We start from the raw sequence: 26,649 nt of genomic DNA on the forward strand, positions 1-26,649 counted from the left end.
CCTTTCCTAGCTCCCTTTTTTTTGCTTCCTTTGCTTAATCCCATGTGAGACATGGGATTAACTCTGGACACATGAAAGGTGGGATGTATACGAAGGGTACAGGGCAACAGAAGATGAACAGCAGAGGGGCTATTCATTTTGGAGATTGGAAACGGGCCGATAAACTGGGGGGAGAGCTTGCGGTATTCCACCCAGAGGGGCAGATCCCGGGTGGATAACCAGACCTTCTTCCCGAGACGATACCGGGAGCCGGGGTCCGGTGGTGATCCGCTTGTTGTCGATACCTGGAGGTGGTCTTGAGGAGGGCCGACCGGGCTCTCCAGGTACGACGACAGTGGCGGACAAACTGGGATGAGAACTGAGGACCCCGGTCAGAGTCCATGTCCCCGGGCAGCCCATGGATCCGGAAAACGTGCTGCACCATGAGCTGGGCCGTATCCTTGGCCGAGGGTAGCTTGAGGACAGAAATTAAGTGGGTGGCTTTGGAAAATCGATCCACCACGGTCAGGATGGCAGTGTTGCCATCAGACGGGGGGAGACCCGTGACAAAGTCCAGGGAGATGTGAGACCAGGGGCGATGAGCGACAGGCAGAAGTTGGAGGAGACCAGCCGGAGCTTGTCGAAGGGTCTTGTTCTGTGCACAGACCATGCAAGCAACGACAAAGGCGGAGACGTCAGAAACCATGGTAGGCCACCAAAAGCGTTGTCGCACAAAAGCCAAGGTCCAGGTGGCAGGCAAGCCTGGAGGAGTGGGCCCACTCCAGGACCGCGGAGCGCACCACGTCAGGCATGAACATCTGTTTATCTGGACCCCCCCCCTCAGGGTTCAGCTGGGAATGCTGCACCTCCTGAACCTGTTTCCCTATTCCCCAGCTGAGTACCGTTGCCAGGCTCGAGGCGTGAAGGATGGTCTCAGGTTCTGGGGTAGTAGTCATGGGGCTATAGCGGCATGACAGTGCATCTGGCTTTCCCGGGATCCATCTGTACGCTCCCTGCAGTGATGATGTAACCCAGAACGGGGATGATGGAGTGATGGAATTCGCACTTCTCAGCTTTTACAAAAAGCTGGTTCTCCAGGAGGCGTTGGAGAACCTGCCAGACATGGACCACGTGTTCTTGGGTGGAGTGGGAGAAGACGAGGATGTCATCAATGTAGACCAAGACAAACCGGTTCAACATGTCGCAGAGAATATCATTAACCAGAGCCTGGAAGACAGCAGGGGCATTGTTAAGGCCAAAGGACATGACCAGGTACCCGTAGTGGCCTCTGGCCGTGTTGAAGGCAGTCTTCCACTCGTCCCCTCCCTTATCCGCACCAGGTGGTAGGTGTTCCGTAGGTCCAGCGTGGAGAACACGGTGGCACCCTGGAGCGGCTCAAAGGCTGAGGAGATGAGAGGTAGCAGGTAGCGGTTCTTCTCTATGATGTCGTTGAGTCCTCGGTAGTCGATGCACGGGCGCAGGGTTTTGTCCTTCTTCTCCACAAAGAAGAACCCTGCGCCGGCGGGGGAGGCAGAAGGACGGATAAACCCAGCAGCTAGGGTGTCCACAATGTAGATCTCCATAGCCTTGGTCTCTGGAACCAACAGAGAGTACAGTCGTCCCGGGACGGATGTTGCCTGGGAGAAGATCAATCCCGCAGTCATAGGGTCGGTGATGGGGGTAGTATTGTGGGTGACCCAGCCTATAGAGTACCCATCCAGAGCTCTAACGTCCATGGGAATGGAGAGTAGCTGAGTAGGGATATCCAGCTCAGAAACCAGAGTAGCGTCCATAAAGCTCTCATCGGCTCCAGAGTCGATAAGGACCCAGAGAGACTTCGACTGGTTCTCCCACAGCAACATGGCATGAAAAGGGATGTGAGTAGGGAGAGAGGAACAGTTCTCCGTATGGCCCACAAGAGTACTCACTCCTACTGGTGAGCCTGGTCTTTTAGTGGACAGGTGGAGACGAAATGACCAGTAGTCCCGCAATACAGGCAACTCTAAGTGTGAAGCATGTATAACCATTCAGCTGGAGACAGCCTAGCTCTGCCTAGTTGCATAGGTTTGGGAAGAGGTTAATCGGCAGCCTTTGGAGACTCTCAGAAAAACTTGGGTAGCCCTGGGTTCTCTCGGGGCGAGGTGTAGCTCGGAGGCAAGGTGTAATCCTTGGCCGGGCGAGTGGAATCGAGTCTCCTTTCCTTCCTTCGTTCCCGTAGTCACCCATTGATCCGAATGGTCAAGGCAATGGGCAAGTCGAGATCTGTCGGTAGTTCTGGGGCAGCAAGTTCGTCCTTTACTTCCTCTGAAACTCTGTGCAGAAACATGTCGAACAGTGCTTCCGAGTTCCAGGAACTCTCAGAAGGACGGATGGGAACAACAGTGTGCGGAAATCTACCTGATGCCAATGTGCGGAAATCCACTGCGTAGTCTGCCACACTAAGGGAGCCTTGCCGAAGTTGGAGTAACTTCCGGGTATCCTCTCTCCTGCACAATGGCGTATCAAAAACCTTCTTTACCTCTGCCACGAACTCCTCCAGACTGGAGCATACGGCCGACTGTTGTTCCCATACTGCCGTAGCCCAGGCGAGAACCCTCCAGGACATCAGCGTGATGAGATACGCTATTTTAGAGCGGTCTGGGGGGAAGGAGGAAGGCTGCAGCTCCATGATGAGTGATCACTGAGCGAGAAATTCCCGACAGGTGCCCAACTCTCCATTGAAGCGCTCCTGGGGAGGTGAGCGGGGTTCCCGGAAAACCGGGGCGACAGCCGGGTTATTGAGGGGCTGGGAGGTTACCGTTGTGGTAAGCTGCTTAGTCGACAACCCACGGAATTGCTCCAGCAATGTGTTCAAGGCTTGGTCGTGACATTCGGCCAAGGTCCATCAGACCACGAAGGAACTCCTCGTTCCTTCTAATGATGGCTTCTCCTGAGGCGAGGGAATGTCGCATCTGGTCCGAGTCTGCTGGGTCAGTCATGGCCAGTTCGTAAGACCCAGATGCAGACGGTGTAGAAGTAACAAGAGTTTTTTTAAACAACAGGGGCGGGCAAAAGACAGGTCAAGACAGGCAGGGGTCAATAATCCAGAAAGGGTGTAAAAGATCCAGAACGGCAGGCAGTCTCAGGGTCAGGTACGGCAGGGGTCAATAATCCAGAATGGTGGTGTAAGGAACAAACCGGCAGGCAGTCTCAGGGTCAGGGCAGGCAGAACAGTCAAAACCGGTAAGGACTAAAAAACAGGACCAAGAAACAGGCAGGAGCAGTGAAACAAACGCTGGTAGGTTTTACGAATAAATACACAGGGGATAATGGGGAAGATGTGTGACACCTGGCAGGGGGTGGATACAAGCAAAATGACAGGTGAAACAGATAAGGGTGTGACTCACTGTATACAGCCTGCTCTCTGACTCACTGTATACAGCCTGCTCTCTGACTCACTGTATACAGCCTGCTCTCTGACTCACTGTATACAGCCTGCTCTCTGACTCACTGTATACAGCCTGCTCTCTGACTCACTGTATACAGCCTGCTCTCTGACTCACTGTATACAGCCTGCTCTCTGACTCACTGTATACAGCCTGCTCTCTGACTCACTGTATACAGCCTGCTCTCTGACTCACTGTATACAGCCTGCTCTCTTACTCACTGTATACAGCCTGCTCTTTTGTACTCACTGTATACAGCCTGCTCTCTCACTGTATACAGCCTCTCTCTTAAGCCTTCCCAGGAAGTGAAGAGGCGGAAAGTTATGTGCTTCATAGCGGGGAGATCAGCTCAAATACATATTGAGTTGTGTGTGCCTGCGTGTGTGTGTGTGTGTCTTTTTACAAGGTTGCTATAAGTGTGTGTGTAGAATGGATTTGCCTGAGATCTGTGTAACAAATATGAGAAGCGGATGTCGTGAGAGCACTCCGCCAGATCACTTCAAATAAGAGCGGTGTGGCTGAGGCAGGGCAGTCACGCAGTAGTCAGTCAGGGTCTGAGAGAGAGAGAGAGAGAGAGAGAGAGAGAAATAAAGCCCCTTGAATTGAATTGGGGGGAAAAAGAGAACAATATTAAGCAGTATATGTGTAATCAGTTTAAATTTGGAATTAAGTTTATTATTGTTTTAAGACAAAGATTACCAAGGTCTCACAAGGGTATAGTTGACAGACAAATTGTTCAATCAGAGCCATTCAGTGAGTAAGGAAGGCCACAGTCTCCACTCGTGCCAGTGCGGGAAACACAAAGACACCCATCACACGGGAGAGTCATTGATGATGCGTGAGGCGTTAGAAACCTCACAGTGTGGAGCATCACAAAGGCATTTATTTTCCCAGAAACTGTGAGCGAAAACCCCGGAGCATGTTGGTAGAATAGCTCCTGTCTAACACGGTCCATATCGTGTCACACACCCCGCCAGCCGCCTCTAAGCGCCGGGGAAGGCGGTCTAGGGAGCACCCTGGCTGTGTGTGTGTGGGTTGGCTGTAAGACATCATTAAAACAGATTAGTGCAGCCACACAGAGACTGGGCTGAACTCGTCTGGACCAGGACAATGACCTCTGAAAAATCCCTCTCACGTCACGCTGCCTTCAACAGAAGTAACGCACAACTAAACGGTATCTTCATTTGAAGTCACTGATGAAGTCTGATACCACATCAGAACATTCTGATACCACATCAGAACAGTGTGTAATAGTCTGGTACCACATCAGAACAGTCTGGTACCACATCAGAACAGTGTGTAATAGTCTGGTACCACATCAGAACAGTGTGTAATAGTCTGGTACCACATCAGAACAGTGTGTAATAGTCTGGTACCACATCAGAACAGTCTGGTACCACATCAGAACAGTGTGTAATAGTCTGGTACCACATCAGAACAGTGTGTAATAGTCTGGTACCACATCAGAACAGTGTGTAATAGTCTGGTACCACATCAGAACATTCTGGTACCACACCAGAACAGTGTGTAATAGTCTGGTACCACATCAGAACAGTCTGGTACCACATCAGAACATTCTGATACCACATCAGAACATTCTGATACCACATCAGAACATTCTGATACCACATCAGAACAGTGTGTAATAGTCTGGTACCACATCAGAACAGTGTGTAATAGTCTGGTACCACATCAGAACAGTGTGTAATAGTCTGGTACCACATCAGAACAGTGTGTAATAGTCTGGTACCACATCAGAACAGTGTGTAATAGTCTGGTACCACATCAGAACAGTGTGTAATAGTCTGGTACCACATCAGAACAGTGTGTAATAGTCTGGTACCACATCAGAACAGTGTGTAATAGTCTGGTACCACATCAGAACATTCTGGTACCACATCAGAACAGTCTGGTACCACATCAGAACATTCTGATACCACATCAGAACATTCTGATACCACATCAGAACAGTGTGTAATAGTCTGGTACCACATCAGAACAGTCTGGTACCACATCAGAACATTCTGATACCACATCAGAACATTCTGATACCACATCAGAACAGTGTGTAATAGTCTGGTACCACATCAGAACAGTCTGGTACCACATCAGAACATTCTAATAGTCTTGTACCACATCAGAACAGTGTGTAATAGTCTGGTACCACATCAGAACAGTGTGTAATAGTCTGGTACCACATCAGAACATTCTGGTACCACATCAGAACAGTCTGGTACCACATCAGAACATTCTGATACCACATCAGAACATTCTGATACCACATCAGAACAGTGTGTAATAGTCTGGTACCACATCAGAACAGTCTGGTACCACATCAGAACATTCTGATACCACATCAGAACATTCTGATACCACATCAGAACAGTGTAATAGTCTGGTACCACATCAGAACATTCTGGTACCACATCAGAACAGTGTGTAATAGTCTGGTACCACATCAGAACAGTGTGTAATAGTCTGATTTCACATCGACACTACTTACTTAAATGACAGGAGCAAAGGGCAGGGCTGCTGAACACACACAGTCCTTCACGAACATAGTGAAACATCTCACTCAGCAGACTTCTCTCTCAAAGAATACCATGAAATTATCAGATGTTATAATTTCTAATGTATTTCCCTTTAACTTCGTCCCATTTGAAAAACAAAGCTAAAACACAAAGAAAACATCTGAATTGAATGTATTTTTGTTTTTAGTCAGTTCATCAACTCTTCAGCAGAAGAGAAGGGTGGAGTACCTCTTCATTTCCCTTTCTCTCATTCTGTGTGTGTGTGTGTGTGTGTGTGTGTGTGTGTGTGTGTGTGTGTGTGTGTGTGTGTGTGTATTTCACTGGGCAGTGCTCCAGCCAGTCATCCCAATCTGATCAGTATCACATGTTATCTAGAGAAGGACCACCCTGCTGTGGCAAGAGAGGAACAAATAAATGTCACTTCTCTCCACCGCTGAAACAGAGGGAGGAAATCTGTCCATCCACAACCAGGGTTTAAATTCAATAACCAGCCAATCACAGACCTACACTGAGAGGGCCAGCCAATCACAGACCTACACTGAGAGGGCCAGCCAAACACAGACCCACCCTGTGTTGTACTGTATACCAGTGCTGATGGTTTCTTCCCCTCTTCTTAGTACAGCGATAAGGGGCTGAATAAGGGTCTAGTCAGACATGCTGGTGGGTTGTGTATCTAATCATGCTTCCACCCAATCAACTACCACTGAACAAATGGGACTTGGAGATATGCCCGCAACGTTAACATCTCTATTCCTCTCCATTGTTTTGTCTTTCTACGCTTCCATTACAGGAAGACATGTCAAATGGAAAAAGCAACAGAGAGATGACCAAATTCAAGCCGGCTCAAATGTAATCCTTTCAGATGTTCACAAGTGCCTTGGAGACGGTAGGACCTTGGGATCAGTTTGGAAATGTAAGCCTTTCAGATGTTCACAAGTGCCTTGGAGACAGTAGGACCTTGGGATCCGTTTGGAATTGGGAGTTTGTTTACAAAATTCCTTGACAAGTAAAAGGTGCACCGCTAAAGATTTGAAAATCATTATTTTATTGAAACAATTAAAAGCTTGACATTACGGTAATGTGTACGCTGGGAGTCGGGAAGCAAGTTCAGGGAGTGTATTTAATAAATAAATGAACAAAACAAGAAACACAGGTAGCATACAGACATGAACACTGGAACAGAAACAATAACGCCTGGGGAAGGAACCAAAGGGAGTGACAGATATAGGGAAGGTAATCAGGAAGGTGATGGAGTCCAGCTGAGTTTGATGAGGCGCTGGTGCGCGTAACGATGGTAACAGGTGTGCGTAATAATGAGCAGCCTGGTGACCTGGAGACCGGAGAGGAGTATACCTGACAGTTACGGCCTTCATCAATGGGCTTCATCAGAAAAAATCCTCCCATACTTTAACCATGTCATTACATTCCTATATGTCTATAGGGCCTCAGTTATAGGATCTCACCTGTTGGCAACCCCAGAGTGCATTGAGTGTGGATTTGCATCCCAGGCATGAGTTAGCCACGTGCTAGACAAAGTGTTTGCGTTTGATTTGACCCAAAACAACTCTGCCCTGTGTCAAAGTTGTACAAAGGCCGAGTTCCTTAAACACAGGCATGCACTGACACATGCATGTAAAAAATTACAACAAAACTGCATCTGTAATCAGTTACGTTACCAACTAAAATATTATAATCAAATTTCAGATACTTTTGAAAAACTAGATTACTTTTTGGATGACTTAAACATTTTGAAAGGATGTTTGCAGAAAAAAAAATACATTATGACATTTTCTGTTTTCTCAGTGACATTCAATTCAGCATTGAAGTTTATGTTTACATTTGTTCCACCTGAGCGAGTCTGACCACCAATCAGAGACCTCTATGATGATACACCAAATGATGACCACCAATCAGAGACCACTATGATGATACACCAAATGATGAACACCAATCAGAGCCCACTATGATGACACACCAAATGATGACCACCAATCAGAGACCACTATGATGACACACTAAATGATGACCACTATGATGACACACCAAATGATGACCACCAATCAGAGACCTCTATGATGATACACCAAATGATGACCACCAATCAGAGACCACTATGATGACACACCAAATGATGACCACCAATCAGAGACCACTATGATGACACACCAAATGATGACCACCAATCAGAGACCACTATGATGACACCAAATTTGTTTGATGGATCCTTTTTGTCATCTTCTAATGGCTCTTAAGGGGAAAGTAATCCAAAAGTAACAGAAAGTAATCAGATTACATTACTGCATTTGGATAATCCAAAAATGTATTTACTAATTACAATTTGGACGTAACTAGTAACTGTAACGGATTACATTTAGAAAGTAACCTACCCAACCTTGCACACAAATCTCAACAAGTCAGAGCCTTGAATATTTCCTCACCACCTCACACGAGAATGTGCATATTCACACATCTTAAAAAGTAGATGTTTATATGCTCTTTTCCTCTCTCCCTCACTCAACCACCATCTTCCGCTCCATCCCACCCCATCTTCCCTCCCTCCCATCCTCCCTCCCACTTTCTACCACCATCCTCTGCTTCCTCCCTAAATTGGTTTTCTGTTGACTGTTTGGTCATTGGCTCAGTTCTATTCCCAACTAGTAATTAAGCATTTGTGTTTAATCTCTGTTGCATTTGCATGTGAAGCAGTAGAAACGCCCAGACAGTAAAACTATCACTGGGTTCTCTGTAGACACACAGACCCTGGGTAGACGTCACAGAGAAGAATACTGTAGGGAGGAATAGCGGGAGGACAGAGGAAAAGAGGGAGAGGTGCCCAGAGGCCATTAGACAAGCCACAATAACAGACAGTGGAAGAAGAGGGAGTCTCACCAGAAATTGAAAGACCCAAAATGCTATGACACATAATGATATGACCCATGTTATGACCATAATCAATCAATCAATCAAATGTATTTATAAATGTCACGTCCTGACCTTAGTTCCTTTTTTCTGTCTCTATTTTAGTTTGGTCAGGGCGTGAGTTGGGGTGGGCATTCTATGTTTTGTGTTCTATGTTTTCTATTTATATGTGTTTGGCCTGTTATGGTTCCCAATCAGAGGCAGCTGGCTATCATTGTCTCTGATTGAGAACCATACTTAGGCAGCCTGTTCTCCCACTATGGGTTGTGGGTTGTTTTCTGTGTTGTGTTTCTGCACCTGACAGGAGTGTTTCGTTTTTGTTCATTCTCTTGTTATTTCGTTTTGTGTTCGGTTGAAATAAAAATAACATTAACCCTTACCATGCTGCGCATTGGTCTGATCCTTCATACTCCTCGTCAGAAGAGGAGGAAAATCGTTACAATAAAGCCCTTTTACATCAGCCGATGTAGATTATAACAGTGCATGGTCAAAATGTTCAAACGTTCATAGATGACCAGCAATGTCAAATAATAATAATCACAGTGATTGTAGAGGGTGCAACAGCCCAGCACCTCTGAAGTAAATATCAGTTGGCTTTTCATAGCCGATCATTCAGAGTTAGAGACAGCAGGTGCAGAAGAGAGAGAGTCGAAAACAGCAGGTCTGGGACAAGGTAACCCCCAGACACATAAACTATTGCATCATAATTACTGGAGGCTAGACAGGAGAGGTCGGGAGAAACTGTGGCCCCGTCCGTCTATACCCCCGGACAGGGCCAACCAGACAGGATATAACCCCACCCACTTTGCCAAAGCTCAGTCTCCACACCACTAGAGAGATATCTTCAACCACCAACTTACTACTCTGAGACAAGGTCAAGTATAGCCCACGAAGATCTCCTCGGCGGCACGAACACGAGGGGGGGGCCCAACCCGGACAGGAAGATCACGTCAGTGACTCAACCCACTCAAGTGACGCACCCCTCCTAGGGACGGTTTGGAAGAGCACCAGAAAGCAAGTGACTCAGCCCCTGTAGTAGGGTTAGAGGCAGAGAATCCCAGTGGAGAGAAGGGAACTGGCCAGGTGGGAGGTTCGTCGCTCCAATGCCTTTCCATTCACCTTCACACCCCTGGCCCCTGGGCCAGACTACACTCAATCATAGGACCTACTGAAGAGATGAGTCTTCAATAAAGACTTAAAAGTCGAGACCGAGTCTGCGTCTCTCACGTGGATAGGCAGACCATTCCATAAAAATGGAGCTCTATAGGAGAAAGACCTGCCTCCAGCTGTTCGCTTTGAAATTCTATGGACAATAAGGAGGCCTGCGTCTTGTGACCGTAGTGTAAGTGTAGGTATGTACGGCAGGACCAAATCAGAGAGGAGACAAACTGAATTGGTCTACCTACACAGACAGCATTGTGAAGAAGGCGCAGCAGCGCCTCTTCAACCTCAGGAGGCTGAAGAAATTTGGCTTGTCACCAAAAGCACTCACAAACTTCTACAGATGCACAATCGAGAGCATCCTGTCGGGCTGTATCACCGCCTGGTACAGCAACTGCTCTGTCCACAACCGTAACGCTCTCCAGATGGTAGTGAGGTCTGCACAACGCATCACCGGGGGCAAACTACCTGCCCTCCAGGACACCTACACCACCCGATGTCACAGGAAGGCCATAAAGATCATCAAGGACAACAACCACCCGAGCCACTGCCTCTTCACCCCGCTATCATCCAGAAGGCGAGGTCAGTACAGGTGCATCAAAGCTGGGATCGAGAGACTGAAAACAGCTTCTATCTCAAGGCCATCAGACTGTTAAACAGCCACCACTAACATTGAGTGGCTGCTGCCAACACACTAACTCAACTCCAGCCACTTTAATAATGGGAATTGATGGGAAATGATGTAAAATATATCACTAGCCACTTTAAACAATGCTACTTAATATAATGTATACATACCCTACAATATTTATCTCACATGTATACGTATATACTGTACTCTATATCATCTACTGCATCCTTATGTAATACATGTATCACTAGCCACTTTAAACTATGCCACTTTGTTTACATACTCATCTCATATGTATATACTGTACTCGATACCATCTACTGCATCTTGCCTATGCCGCTCTGTACCATCACTCATTCATATACCTTTATGTCCATATTCTTTATCCCTTTACACTTGTGTGTGTATAAGGTAGTAGTTTTGGAATTGTTAGCTTGATTACTTGTTGGCAATTACTGCATTGTCGGAACTAGAAGCACAAGCATTTCGCTACACTCGCATTAACATCTGCTAACCATGTGTATGTGACAAATACAATTTGATTTGATTTGATATTATGTTCAACATAGGAGGGCCAAGCACAGGATGCAGCTCTTTCAGTAGTTCAGTTGGAATATGGTCCAGTATGCAGTAGGGGCCTCTTTATGATCCATAACTTTATGACTCATAATGTTATGTGTCACGCCCTGATCTGTTTCACCTGTCCTTGTATTTGTCTCCACCCCCCTCCAGGTGTCGCCCATCTTCCCCATTATCCCCTGTGTATTTATACCTGTGTTCTCTGTTTGTATCTTGCCAGTTCGTCTTGTTTGTCAAGTCAACCAGCGTTTTTGTCTCAGCTCCTGCTTTTTCCAGTCTCTTTTTCTCACCCTCCTGGTTTTTTTTACCCTTGCCTGTCCTGACTCTGAGCCCGCCTGCCTCACCACTCTGCCTGCCCCTGACCCTGCCTGCTGTTCTGTACTTTTCCCCCTACTCTGGATTACTAACCTCTGCCTGACCTGACCCTGAGCCTGCCTGCTGTTCTGTACCTTTGCCAAACCACTCTGGATTATTGATCCCTTCCTGCCTGCCACTGTTGCTGTAATAAACATTGTTACTTCAACACAACCTGCATTTGTGTCTTACCTGAAACGTTATAGTTATGTCATGTTATGAACGATAATGTTATGACCATAACGCTATGACTCTTAATGTTATGACCCATAATGTTATGAACCATAATGTTATGACTCTAATGTTATGATCCATAATATTATGACTCTTAATGGTATGTAATGTTATGACCCATAATGTTATGACTCTTAATGGTATGTAATGTTATGACCCATAATGTTATGACTCTTAATGGTATGTAATGTTATGACCCATAATGTTATGACTCTTAATGGTATGTAATGTTATGACCCATAATGTTATGACTCTTAATGGTATGTAATGTTATGACCCATAATGTTATGACTCTTAATGGTATGACTGTAATGTTATGACCCATAATGTTATGACCCATAATGTTATGTAATGTTATGACCCATCATATTATGACCCTTAATGTTATGACCCATAATGTTATGACCCATAATGTTATGACTCTTAATGGTATGTAATGTTATGACCCATAATGTTATGTAATGTTATGACCCATCATATTATGACCCTTAATATTATGACCCATAATGTTATGACTCTTAATGGTATGACCCATAATGGTATGACCCATAATGTTATGACTCTTAATGGTATGTAATGTTATGACCCATAATGTTATGTAATGTTATGACCCATAATGTTATGTAATGTTATGACCCATCATATTATGACCCTTAATGTTATGACCCATAATGTTATGACTCTTAATGGTATGACCCATAATGGTATGACCCATAATGGTATGTAATGTTATGACCCTTAATGTTATGACCCATAATGGTATGTAATGTTATGACCCTTAATGTTATGACCCATAATGTTATGTAATGTTATGACCCATAATGTTATGTGATGTTATGACCCATAATGTTATGACCCTTAATGTTATGACCCATAATGTTATGTAATGTTATGACCCATAATGTTATGTAATGTTATGACCCTTAATGTTATGACCCTTAATGTTATGACCCATAATGTTATGTAATGTTATGACCCTTATTGTTATGACCCATAATGTTATGTAATGTTATGACCCATAATGTTATGTAATGTTATGACCCATAATGTTATGTAATGTTATGACCCTTAATGTTATGACCCTTAATGTTATGACCCATAATGTTATGTAATGTTATGACCCTTATTGTTATGACCCATAATGTTATGTAATGTTATGACCCTTATTGTTATGACTCTTAATGGTATGTAATGTTATGACCCATAATGTTATGTAATGTTATGACCCATAATGGTATTTCCCACATGAATCCTCTGTGGTTTAATTACCAGGTTTGTGTTAGCATGATTTTTAAATCCTGTTTTTAACAGGTGTAACCTATAAATGTGAGTGAGTAGCTGACTGAATTTGAGAATTATTAAGTAACTGACTGAATTTGAGAGTGATTGAGAAATTGCCTGAGTTGATTTAGTTTTGTTGCCAGTGGTTCTGTATTCTAGTCCTATTTTCCCACTCCTAATCCTCTGTCGTGAAAGGTTCCAACAACGGAATGCATGTACAGCAGTGATCAGTGATCGTGTTTATGGAGGTGACCTCGCGCCGGTGACGCATGTACAGCAGTGATCAGTGATCGTGTTTATGGAGGTGACCCTCGCCCGGTGACGCATGTACAGCAGTGATCAGTGATCGTGTTTATGGAGGTGACCCTCGAGCCGGTTGCCTTGACAACACCCTGCCTACCATCTCGCTTCATTCACCCTCTGAGAATCACAACTACGCAGGCAGCAGCAGTGAACAGAACGGAGAAGGAAGAAGATGAATTTTTTGTTCTTCTCAGCTCTAAAGGGACACCAAGGGGCTCCCACCTGTTCCCACATATCAGCAGCAGAAATAGGTTGATCCTGTCTCTCTTAGAAAACAGGGTGAAACCGCTGTAATATTTAGATCTATTATAGAATGTGAATTCATTTTGTTATACATTTTTATCTACTTAGTATGAATGTGGTGTGATGGAAGCCCCTTATAGAACATAGTGCAACATATCTGCTGGGGTGGCACTGGAAGTCCTGATTACTGGAAGTTCAGAACAGACAACCCTTTGTATAGAACCCTGGGCCTAGTTTAGATCTATCTATCTATCTATCTATCTATCTATCTATCTATCTATCTATCTATCTCTCTCTCTCTCTCTCTCTCTCTCTCTCTCTCTCTCTCTCTCTCTCTCTCTCTCTCTCTCTCTCTCTCTCTCTCTCTCTCTCTCTCTCTCTCTCTCTCTCTCTCTCTCTCTCTCTCTCTCTCTCTCTCTCTCTCTCTCTCTCTCTCTCTCTCTCTCTCTCTCTCTCTCTCTCTCTCTCTCTCTCTCTCTCTCTCTCTCTCTCTCTCTCTCTCTCTCTCTCTCTCTCTCTCTCTCTCTCTCTCTCTCTCTCTCTCTCTCTCTCTCTCTCTCTCTACGGTGTGTGTGCTTGCGTAAGTGTGTCCATGCGTATGTGCATCAGGCCTATCAGATGGGTCGTTATAACTGACAAAACTACATGGGATGACTACATGGATACAGGAAAACAACAATAGTACCTGATGAAAAGCAGCATGCAGATGACCTACATGGGAACCAACTGAAAGGATGACTGGAGAAATGGCTAATTGGTTTAATCGTTACTTATTGGTAGCCTCCATTTACAACTTTTTTCCTCACCAGACTTCATCACAATCAATGTTTCCGAAACTCATTGGTTGAAAGAGTTGTTAACTTGTAACGTATTAGCAGGGTTGAGTAGGTTACTTTCTAATCTGTTACAGTTACCTGTCCAAAATTGTAATCAGTAACATAATTTTTGGATTACCCAAACTGATTACTTTGTTACTTTTGGATTACTTTCTCCTTATGAGGCAGTAAAAGAAGACAAAAAGGATCCATCAAACTCATTTGGTGGTCATCATAGTGGTCATCATTTGGTGGTCATCATAGTGGTCATCATAGTGGTCTCTGATTGGTGTGTCATCATAGTGGTGTCTGATTGGTGGTCATCATAGTGGTCATCATTTGGTGGTCATCATAGTGGTCATCATAGTGGTCTCTGATTGGTGTGTCATCATAGTGGTGTCTGATTGGTGTGTCATCATAGTGGTGTCTGATTGGTGGTCATCATTTGGTGTGTCATCCTAGTGGTTTCTGATTGGTGGTCATCATTTGGTGTGTCATCACATTGGTCTCTGATTGGTGGTCATCATTTGGTGTGTCATCATAGTGGTCTCTGATTGGTGGTCAGAATCAGGTGGAATGAATTTAAACTTGCGTTTTTTTCAATAGTGAATTGAATGTCATGAGAAAACAGAAAGGTGTCATGTATTTTTCCACGAAATATCCTTTCTACATTTTTAAGTAGTCCAAGAAGTAATCATCTCGTTTTTCAAAAGTATTTGTAATTTGATTAAAATATTTTTGCTGGTAACGTAAGTTATTACATGTAACAGTTACTCTCCAAACCTGCTGATTAGGTGACTGATTACCGGTCGGAACTCATAGCTTTTAGCTCACTGATTGACTTGCTAACTCATAGCTTTTAGCTCACTGATTGACTTGCTAACTCATAGCTTTTAGCTCACTGATTGACTTGCTAACTCATAGCTTTTAGCTCACTGATTGACTTGCTAACTCATAGCTTTTAGCTCACTGATTGACTTGCTAACTCATAGCTTTTAGCTCACTGATTGACTTGCTAACTCATAGCTTTTAGCTCTCTGATTGACTTGCTAACTCATAGCTTTTAGCTCACTGATTGACTTGCTAACTCATAGCTTTTAGCTCTCTGATTGACTTGCTAACTCATAGCTTTTAGCTCACTGATTGACTTGCTAACTCATAGCTTTTAGCTCACTGATTGACTTGCTAACTCATAGCTTTTAGCTCTCTGATTGACTTGCTAACTCATAGCTTTTAGCTCACTGATTGACTTGCTAACTCATAGCTTTTAGCTCTCTGATTGACTTGCTAACTCATAGCTTTTAGCTCACTGATTGACTTGCTAACTCATAGCTTTTAGCTCTCTGATTGACTTGCTAACTCATAGCTTTTAGCTCACTGATTGACTTGCTAACTCATAGCTTTTAGCTCACTGATTGACTTGCTAACTCATAGCTTTTAGCTCTCTGATTGACTTGCTAACTCATAGCTTTTAGCTCACTGATTGACTTGCTAACTCATAGCTTTTAGCTCACTGATTGACTTGCTAACTCATAGCTTTTAGCTCACTGATTGACTTGCTAACTCATAGCTTTTAGCTCTCTGATTGACTTGCTAACTCATAGCTTTTAGCTCACTGATTGACTTGCTAACTCATAGCTTTTAGCTCTCTGATTGACTTGCTAACTCATAGCTTTTAGCTCACTGATTGACTTGCTAACTCATAGCTTTTAGCTCTCTGATTGACTTGCTAACTCATAGCTTTTAGCTCTCTGATTGACTTGCTAACTCATAGCTTTTAGCTCACTGATTGACTTGCTAACTCATAGCTTTTAGCTCACTGATTGACTTGCTAACTAATTGGTTGAACATTTAAATAACTAATTGGATGGCTAATTATTGTATGACTTGACTGACTGACAGTGTGACTGCAGGTCCCTGGAATGATGTCCTTCTGTAGTGAGTTAACTGAGTCTCAGCTGCAGCCAGATGTCTGTCCCTGAGTTGGGCTGAATGGATGGAGAACAGCTGTTTTACACAGAAAGGGCAGGGCAGAGTTTGGGAGAGAGATAGAGGATGGAGAGAGAGGGAGAGAGAAAGAGAAAGGGAAGTGGTCTGATTGAGTGTGTGCGTACATAGGATGTGTGAGACTTGGTGTGTGTGACTGATTGAGGCTATCTATAGATAAACCTGAGGTAATGACTCTTATTTCTTAAATCAAAACTACTGGAGGGGTGGAGGTTAAATATCTCTTATTGCTGTCATCCCCTCTGTCTGCCTGTGTCTGTCAGTCTGCCTTTCTGTCTTCCTGTATGTCTGTCTGTTCTTCATTATGTCCCACTGGCTCTCCTTTCCTATTCATCTCTTGCTTTCATTCTCACCATCTCTCTTTATTTCTCTCTCCCCCATCCCCCCTCTAGAGAGGGCAAGAGAGAGATAGGGAGAGAGAGGGATGGTTGAGTTTTGCAGACGTATAGCTGGGCTGTACGCATTCCTGCAGGGTTGAGCATCCTGTTCCTCTTTATCCACATCTACGAGAGCTCACACCGTGTGGCACGTACGCACACACAAACACCCTGCCAGCCCTCTCCCACAGGGAACCCAGCATATCCAAGTACCTCCCAGCTCTTAAGAACAGGAAATGGGTGCCACTCTCTTGCTCTCCTTCTTCCCGCCCCTCCTCTCTCTCCCCTTCTCCCCATCCCTCCTCTCAGCTTCCCCCCACCCTTCCTCTCTTCTTCCCGCCCCTCCTCTCTCTCCCCTTCTCCCCATCCCTCCTCTCTGCTTCCCGCCCCTCCTCTCTCTCCCCATCCCTCCTCTCAGCTTCCCCCCCACCCTTCCTCTCTTCTTCCCGCCCCTCCTCTCTCTCCCCATCCCTCCCTCCCTCCTCCAGCTTCCCCCACCCTTCCTCTCTTCTTCCCGCCCCTCCTCTCTCTCTCCCCATCCCTCCTCTCAGCTTCCCCCCACCCTTCCTCTCTTCTTCCCCCACCCCGGCAAAGCAACACTTCAGCGTACCCTCGCCATGAGATCCTTCCAGGATAAGAGCCTTTTGTTTCTTTCCCTTTTCTTTTCTAGTTTTTGGATGCGCTTTGAAGTCCTCCTCCTTCCCTCCCTTCTCTGTGATAAAGACTGTCTCAGGTGGTGAGAAGCAGTCTGGGGGCTCTCAGGGGAAAGAAGGATTGCATAGCAGCCTCTCTCATTCATAAACCACAATACTGTACAGTCCTTAGCCCTAGTTTTGCATATTGAATATTGAAGTGAGATTATCAATGTCACAATGAATTTAGTTTGTAATGTGTGTGAAAACCAGAGTTAGTTTATGTGAGTGAGTGAGTGAGTGAGTGAGTGAGTGAGTGAGTGAGACAGAGAGATGAAGAGAGAGAGAAGCGAGAAAGAGAGAGCTTGTGTGTGTTGTAATCCTTTAGGCTTTAGGGAGGTAAAACACATTCAGCCCTTTCCTGTTGCTTCCCATTAATTCCACCTGTATACACTGGGAATGAGCCCCTACCAACCCTGCCACTTCCTGAGTCCTCCCACCCCTTCCTCTCTCCCTAGCTCCCTTCATCCATTCCTCCCTCCCTCCATCCACCCACCTCTCCCTTACTAATCCCCAGATGTCAGTTTATGGAACACCCAGAGAGAGGGGGTTGTTCTGGGATCTCACAGCAGAACGTTCTCATCCACAACTACTGTCCCCATAGGAGAACCCTTTTTGATTCCATGTAGAACCCTATTTGGTTCCAAGTAGAACCCTATTGGGTTCCATGTAGAACCCTCTGTGGAAAGGGTTCAACATAGAACCAAAAGGGTTCTACCTGGAACTAAAAGGCTGGGACCAAAAAGGGTTTTTCAAATGGTTATCCTATGGGGACAGCCAAACAACACTTTTAGAGCCTAGAACTCTACAGGTTCCAGAATGTTCACCCTCAACCAGCCTCAGTCTGAGAATACAAAGATTCACTATGTTAAAGCACAACTAGAAACCTGCAGTCTATTATTCATTTGTAACAAACAGGCAACATGTGTTTCAGGGAGATGAGGGATCTTGACTTGTCATGTCACTGAGTATCATTAAGGCAGAAGCCATGTAGCTGTGGCACGACCCACAGCTAAAGGACAGAACGGTCACCATTGCCCTTCTGAACCCAGCCTTCCTCTTTATTGTGAGATCATCACTGACCTGATCTGGCTGGATTGGTGAATGCAATAGGCAATAAACCTGCATATCACCTGATATATTATATATATCTCTGATATATATATCACCTGTTTCCCCCACATGCGTGAACAGAGTGCATTTTCTTAGTCACCAGGACTGTTATGTGCCTCCTCTCTCAACAGCTCTCAGTTTGACAGGTCACGGCATGACAACACCTCCTCCACACTGACTCTTAACACAGGGGCCCCCCCAGGGGTGTGTCCTCTGTCCTCTGCTGTACTCCCTGTTCACCCACGACTGTGTTGCTTTGCACGACACCAACTCCACCATCAAGTTTAATGACGACACTACAGTTGTAGGCCTGATAACCGACGATGACAAGTCAGCCTATAGGGAGGGGGTAAGTGAACATCTTGGTGTCATGACAACAACCTCTCCCTCAACTTCAGCAAAACAAAGGAGTTGATTGTTGACTTCAGGAAGCAGAGGAGGGAACATGCCCCGATCCACGTCAACAGGACTGCACCAGGCTGAGGCAGAGTGAACAGACCTAGATAAAACAGAGCTAGATTTATCCACCAGGATGAGGGAACAGACCTGGATAAAACAGAGCTAGATTTATCCACCAGGAAGACAGAACATATCTGGATAAAACAGAACTAGATTTATCCACCAGGCTGAGGGAACAGATCTGGATTAAACAGAACAAGATTTATCCACCAGGGTGAGGGAACAGAGCTCTAAACAGAACAAGATTTATCCACCAGGCTGAGGGAACAGAGATCTAAACAGAACTAGATTTATCCACCAGGATGAGGGAACAGATCTGGATAAACAGAACTAGATTTATCCACCAGGCTGAGGGAACAGAGCTCTAAACAGAACTAGAATTATCCACAAGGCTGAGGGAACAGATCTGGATTAAACAGAACAAGATTTATCCACCAGTGTGAGGGAACAGATCTGGATGAAACAGAACAAGATTTATCCACCAGGCTGAGGGAACAGATCTGGATTAAACAGAACAAGATTTATCCACCAGGCTGAGGGAACAGATCTGGATTAAACAGAACAAGATTTATCCACCAGGCTGAGGGAACAGATCTGGATTAAACAGAACAAGATTTATCCACCAGGCTGAGGGAACAGAGCTCTAAACAGAACAAGATTTATCCACCAGGCTGAGGGAACAGAGCTCTAAACAGAACTAGAATTATCCACCAGGCTGAGGGAACAGAGCTGGATTAAACAGAACAAGATTTATCCACCAGGCTGAGGGAACAGAGCTCTAAACAGAACTAGAATTATCCACCAGGCTGAGGGAACAGAGCTGGATAAACAGAACTAGATTTATCCACCAGGATGAGGGAACAGAGATCTAAACAGAACTAGATTTATCCACCAGGATGAGGGAACAGATCTGGATAAAACAGAACTAGATTTATCCACCAGGCTGAGGGAACAGATCTGGATTAAACAGAACTAGATTTATCCACCAGGGTGAGGGAACAGATCTGGATTAAACAGAACAAGATTTATCCACCAGGGTGAGGGAACAGATCTGGATAAAACAGAACTAGATTTATCCACCAGGCTGAGGGAACAGAGCTCTAAACAGAACTAGATTTATCCACCAGGCTGAGGGAACAGATCTGGATTAAACAGAACAAGATTTATCCACCAGGGTGAGGGAACAGATCTGGATTAAACAGAACAAGATTTATCCACCAGGGTGAGGGAACAGATCTGGATTAAACAGAACAAGATTTATCCACCAGGCTGAGGGAACAGATCTGGATTAAACAGAACAAGATTTATCCACCAGGCTGAGGGAACAGAGCTCTAAACAGAACAAGATTTATCCACCAGGCTGAGGGAACAGAGCTGGATTAAACAGAACTAGAATTATCCACAAGGCTGAGGGAACAGATCTGGATTAAACAGAACAAGATTTATCCACCAGGCTGAGGGAACAGAGCTCTAAACAGAACAAGATTTATCCACCAGGCTGAGGGAACAGAGCTCTAAACAGAACTAGAATTATCCACCAGGCTGAGGGAACAGAGCTCTAAACAGAACTAGAATTATCCACCAGGCTGAGGGAACAGAGCTCTAAACAGAACAAGATTTATCCACCAGGCTGAGGGAACAGAGCTCTGAACAGATGAGTTCAGTTTGAATGTTCCCACCTGGCTTTGACTCCAATGGACAATTTCAGAAGACTTATCCCCCCAACCTCCCATTCCTTCAATTTTAAAAGTCCTCCCCCTCCTCCCCTTTAATTCGACAGACAGACAGACAGACAGACAGACAGACAGACAGACACTGTAACTAAAAAGAGATGAAATGAAATACTTACTAGGTATGTAAAGGTTTATGAAAGAGACAAAAGGTGGAGCTTAAACAGAGCATGCCCAGTAAGACTGATGCTGTTCTTGAATAAAATGAGAAGTGACATCATCATAGACAGGACTAAGCTCAGGGAGATCTTGTCATTTCTAAAGGAGTGCTCAATGAATGTCATATAAGATAAACCCAGCTGCCACCAACGTCAGTCTTACAGTCAAGAGACCACACAGCCAGACAGATCTGGACAAAAGCACTTAGGTTGACTAATAGTTCATAGGTCACAGAGAGAAAGACCCCCAAAGGCGAGGTGGAGGTAAACAACCATGCTATGTTAATCCACCACCCCCTTCCTCAGTGTGGGGTCTAAACAGAACAAGAGTACTGGGTCCACCATGAAAAGGTCAAACAAAGTTCGGACACAAGCCTGCACATATTTGTCCACTGATCCTCCTGAAGGCCCAGAGCAGACATGTGAAATGATAGAGGGAAAAAAGGCTCTACTGGAATGTTCATTGGTCACAGCTGGGCATCATGGGAGCAAATAGACCAAGATTAAAGCAGGAACGTGTGTGTGTTTGCATATACTGTATCCGTGTGTGTCTGTGTATGTCTACAGAACTGTGTGTTTGTATGTGTGTGGGAACAGATGTGTGTTGGGAGGGTACAAAGGGGTGAATGTGTGTGTGAGAGTGACTAAAACAGAGGCTGTGGACCGAGCTTGAAGCCAGAATGGGGCACAGCTTTGAGTTATGTGGCCTGAACATCACTAGTCACTAGTGGAAATACTGGAAAGGACAAAATGTCCTACATCACCAAAACGTTGTATAGGTTTAGGGTCGAAGTTACTCCACCCATCCCTGCCCCTTCATCTCTCCACCTCTACCCTCCCACCCCTCTACCTCCACACCCATATCCCTCCACCTCCACCCCCATATCCCTCCACCCCTAACACAACCCCTCCACCTCTACCCCAATCCCTCCACCTCCACCTCTACCCTCCACCTTTACCCCAATCCCTCCACCCCTACCCTCCACCTCTACCCCAATCCCTCCACCTCACCCCTCCACCCCTACCCGAATCCCTCCACCCCTACCCCTACACCCTAATCCCTCCACCCCTACCCCAATCCCTCCACCTCCACCCCAACCCCTCCACCTCTACCCCAACCCCTCCACCTCTACCCCAATCCCTCCACCTTCATACCCCTCCACCCCTACCCGAATCCCTCCACCCCTACCCCTACACCCTAATCCCTCCACCCCTACCCGAATCCCTCCACCCCTACCCCTACACCCTAATCCCTCCACCCCTACCCCAATCCCTCCACCTCCACCCCAACCCTCCACCTCTACCCCAACCCCCCACCCTACCCCAATCCCTCCACCCCAATCCCTCCACCCCTATCCCAACCCCTCCACCTCTACCCCAATCCCTCCACCCCTACCCCAATCCCTCCACCCCAATCCCTCCACCCCTAACCCTATCCCTCCACCTCTACCCCTCCACCTCCACCCCAATCCCTCCACATCTACCCCTCCACCAATCCCTCCACCTCTACCCTCCACCTACACCCCTACCCCAATCCCTCTATCTCCACCTCTAACCCTCCACCTCTAACCCTCCAACTCCACCCCTCCCCCATCACTCCTCCACCCCCATATCCCTCCACCAATCCCTCCACCTCTTACCCCAATCCCTCCACCCCACAATCCCTCCATCCCCATATCCCTCCACCTCCACCCCCATACCCCTCCCCCCCAATCCCTCCACCCCAATCCCTCCACCCCTACCCCCCACCCCAATCCCTCCACCCCTACCCCAATCCCTCCACCCCTACCCCAATCCCTCCACCCCAACCCCTCCACCTCTACCCCAACCCCTCCACCTCTACCCCAATCCCTCCACCCCAATCCCTCCACCCCTATCCCAACCCCTCCACCTCTACCCCAATCCCTCCACCCCAATCCCTCCACCCCTACCCCAATCCCTCCACCCCAATCCCTCCACCCCCTAACCCTATCCCTCCACCTCCACCCCAATCCCTCCACATCTACCCCTCCACCAATCCCTCCACCTCTACCCTCCACCTACACCCCTACCCCAATCCCTCTATCTCCACCTCTAACCCTCCACCTCTAACCCTCCAACTCCACCCCTCCCCCATCACTCCTCCACCCCCATATCCCTCCGCCAATCCCTCCACCTCCACCCCAATCCCTCCACCCCAATCCCTCCACCTCCACCCCTACCCCAATCCCTCCACCCCAATCCCTCCACATCTACCCCTCCACCAATCCCTCCACCCCTACCCCAATCCCTCCACCCCTACCCCTATCCCTCCACCCCTCCCCTATCCCTCCACCTCTACCCTCCACCCCAATCCCTCCACCTCCACCTCTACCCCAATCCCTCCACCTCTACCCCTCCACCCCAATTCCTCCACCTCCACCCCTACCCCAATCCCTCCACCCTCCACCCCTACCCCAATCCCTCCATCTCCACCTCTAACCCTCCACCTCTAACCCAATCCCTCCACCCCACAATCCCTCCATCACCATATCCCTCCACCTCTACCCCTCCCCCAATCCCTCCACCCCACCATCCCTCCACCCCTCCATCCCCATATCCCTCCACCTCCACCCCAATCCCTCCACCCCCATATCCCTTCACCTCCATATCCCTCCATCTCAACCCCTCCACCCCTACCCAAATCCCTCCACCCCAATCCCTCCACCCCACCACCCTTTCACCTCCGTCTCTACACCTCCATCTCCACCTTTGTCCCTCCATCTTCACCTCCATGTCTCCATCTTCACCTCTATCCCTCCATCTCTCCATATTTCTTCTATTCCTCCAGACAAAACCTGTTCAGACCTACTGAATAATTGAGACTGAGTTTTAATGAGCTGAAGGCAAACGTCACTTAGTACAGGTGTGTGTGTGTGTGTATATATATACACGCATATAGTATCATTTGGTTATATGTGTGTGCACAAGTAGAATGAAATGATGTGTGTATATGTATGAGAGAGAGAAGTGGTGAAGTATGCCGTTCATTGGAGCAACAACAGAATTCTTAATCATTCACTGAACCCTATACTGCAGTCTGACATAACTATTTGCAAACCAGTATGTGAGTTCATATCTCTAGTGCTGCCTGCAGTGTTTAGTACGCCTGAGAGAGGGAGAGAGAAAGAGAGAGGGGGGGGGACAGAACAGGCTTCCTCAACGATCCACGATCCAGCGAGTTTTAATCCAGTCTGGATGGATCAATAAGTCATCAACGTTTAGTACAGTATCGCACTTCAGCAGGCCTAAATCGATTAGCCTCCCTTGTCATAATCCTCCTCTCGATCTCTCCTCATCGCTCCTCTCATTCGGTCTTCCCTCCTCCTATCCTCTCTGCAGTGGCTCCAACAGCCTGTGGGCTTATAAAGGAGTGTTTCTGTGTCCCAGCTATAATTCCTGGAGGGCAGTCAGGCAAACAAACCCAGCCTGCCTGTGCCCGTTGCATGACTTCCATAGCAGAGAGGGGACGGGGAGGAATAGAGAGATGGAGGGGGGGGAGAGAGAGAGAGAGAAATAGAGAGATGGGTGGGGGGGAGAGAGAGAGAGAAATAGAGAGATGGGTGGGGGGGAGATGGGTGGGGGGAGAGAGAGAGAAATAGAGAGATGGGTGGGGGGAGAGAGAGAGAGAAATAGAGAGATGGGTGGGGGGAGAGAGAGAGAAATAGAGAGATGGGTGGGGGGAGAGAGAGAGAAATAGAGAGATGGGTGGGGGGAACAGAGAGAGGGAGGAGAAATAGAGAGATGGGTGGGGGGAGGAGAGGGAGAGAGAAGGAAGGGAGGGAGGAAGAGAGGAGAGAACAGAGGAGGAAGGGAAGAGGAGAGGAGGGGGAGAACAGAGGAGGAAGGGAGGAAGGAGGAGGGGGAAGAACAGAGGAGGAAGGGAGGAGGAGAGGAGGGGGCAGAACAGAGGAGGAAGGGAGGAAGAGAGGAGGGGGCAGAACAGAGGAGGGAGGAAGAGAGGAGGGGGCAGAACAGAGGAGGAAGGGAGGAGGAGAGGAGGGGGGGAGAAAAAAAGGCAACCTGCACAATCTTGCATGCACACGAGGAGAACAGACAGGCACGCAGCTTTAAGGAGGCACGAAGAGAGAGAAAATAACTCCTCCCTTAGTTTCTTTCTCCTCCCCCTTTCCAGCCTGAAGAGCAGAGCTCAGCACGACAGACTTACACGACACAGTAACCCGAGACAGAGGAGAGAAAAAACAAAAGATAGCGAGAGGGGGAGATTGTGAGAATATAGAGGAGCGTGTATAAAGGACAGGCGATGCTACAGCAGAACATGAGCTGTGAAGAAAAATGAACCGGGGGGGTGATGTGAGAAACAGAGAGGATGATGTAAAGAACAAGAGAACGTACGATAAATAGAGAGGAATTGCAGGTTTAAATGAGCTGTTAGATAAATCTGGTGCACATCACTACTGAGACTTATGTTTTTTTGTTGTTCAAATAAATCAAGTAGAGGGAAGATTGGCCAAGGAGCTTGGTTAGATGGGATCCAGGAGAGGAGAAGAGGCCTGCTGTTGTTCCCTCAGCACGCTGCCTCCAGGCTGGGGAAGGCTGCCTCCTCTGCCTGGCCCGCTCTCTGGAGTTCTGGACTCCATTAACCTCAGAACACAGGCACTCTGGGGACTGGGGGAGAGACGCAAAAGGGGAGGGAAGAGGGAGGGGGCAGACGAGGGAAAGAATAGGAAGAGAGAGAAGGGGGATTGGTGTTGAGAGTAAGGCCGGGAAGGGCTTGACAGGGAAATGATTTTGCCTCCACATGCTTCAAATGAGAACAGGGTGACCAGACAGACACATGAAACCATAATCATGGTTTTCTGCTATAATGTATCAAATATCATGCATAATTTATACTATTTTATACAATGGGTGGGTCTTAACCTGGATGCTGATTGGATAAAACTGCTTTCCAGCCAGTGTCTATGCCACAAGGCTATGACATTGAAATGCCTATTTCCTGTTCCATCTCACTGCGCAATACACTGTCTCATCAAACCAACCAGGAAATATATCAACTTGATCTCCACTGTAAAAGCATCTAGACATCATCTCCCCTTACTTTAAGACTTGCATTTGGTTTTCAACAGTGGAGATTTGTATAAACCTTGCTGTCAGAGTGAGACAGACAGCTTTTCTCAGCCAGTCAAAATCATGAATCAGCATCATTTTTCTGGATATATTGTATACAAAGAAAGATTTAAAAAAAACAGCTCAAATTAAACAAAATGCAGATAGTTTGCAGTCTTTCCAGCTTCAGTTTGAAAGGATTGTGTTAACGTTAGCTGTATAGTTAGCTAGCGCGTTTGAACAGTGTCCTGGCGAGTGAGCACATATTTTATGCCAGGTGAAATCGCGTCTGCACTGTTTGACTTGACTGTGTTAGCCATAGTTGGCTAGCTATCAAGCAAGGGATAAGAATGTTGGCAACGAAACATTTAGAACGTCTGGGTCGAGTCCATAGAAATCTATAACACGACTGGGTCAGGGCTCTGGCAACCTAACCAATAGAACAAGCGACCAGCCGCCTTGGGTAGAAACCCTAGATTTGTGTCGGGACTATAACTCGTGGAAAGATTAAATAGTGTGAATAAATTCATTAAATTTTTTTTTATTTTTTATGACAACATGTCAATCACT

The 26,649-nt window shown here is 46.4% G+C and overlaps 1 protein-coding gene across 1 annotated transcript in view; it reads right to left on the minus strand.

Annotated features, from left to right (window-relative positions):
- Positions 1-2,656: 2,656 nt before the first annotated feature.
- The window catches only part of LOC135553465 (protein mono-ADP-ribosyltransferase TIPARP-like), a 62,618-nt gene continuing 38,625 nt past the window's right edge, over positions 2,657-26,649 (minus strand). The window contains exon 8 of the mRNA XM_064985573.1: positions 2,657-2,788. Coding sequence (XP_064841645.1) covers positions 2,657-2,788 — 132 coding nt within the window. The remainder of the gene's footprint in view (positions 2,789-26,649) is intronic.

The sequence above is a fragment of the Oncorhynchus masou genome, chromosome 13 (assembly GCF_036934945.1).
Source record: "Oncorhynchus masou masou isolate Uvic2021 chromosome 13, UVic_Omas_1.1, whole genome shotgun sequence".
In the NCBI taxonomy this organism is placed as follows: domain Eukaryota; kingdom Metazoa; phylum Chordata; class Actinopteri; order Salmoniformes; family Salmonidae; genus Oncorhynchus; species Oncorhynchus masou.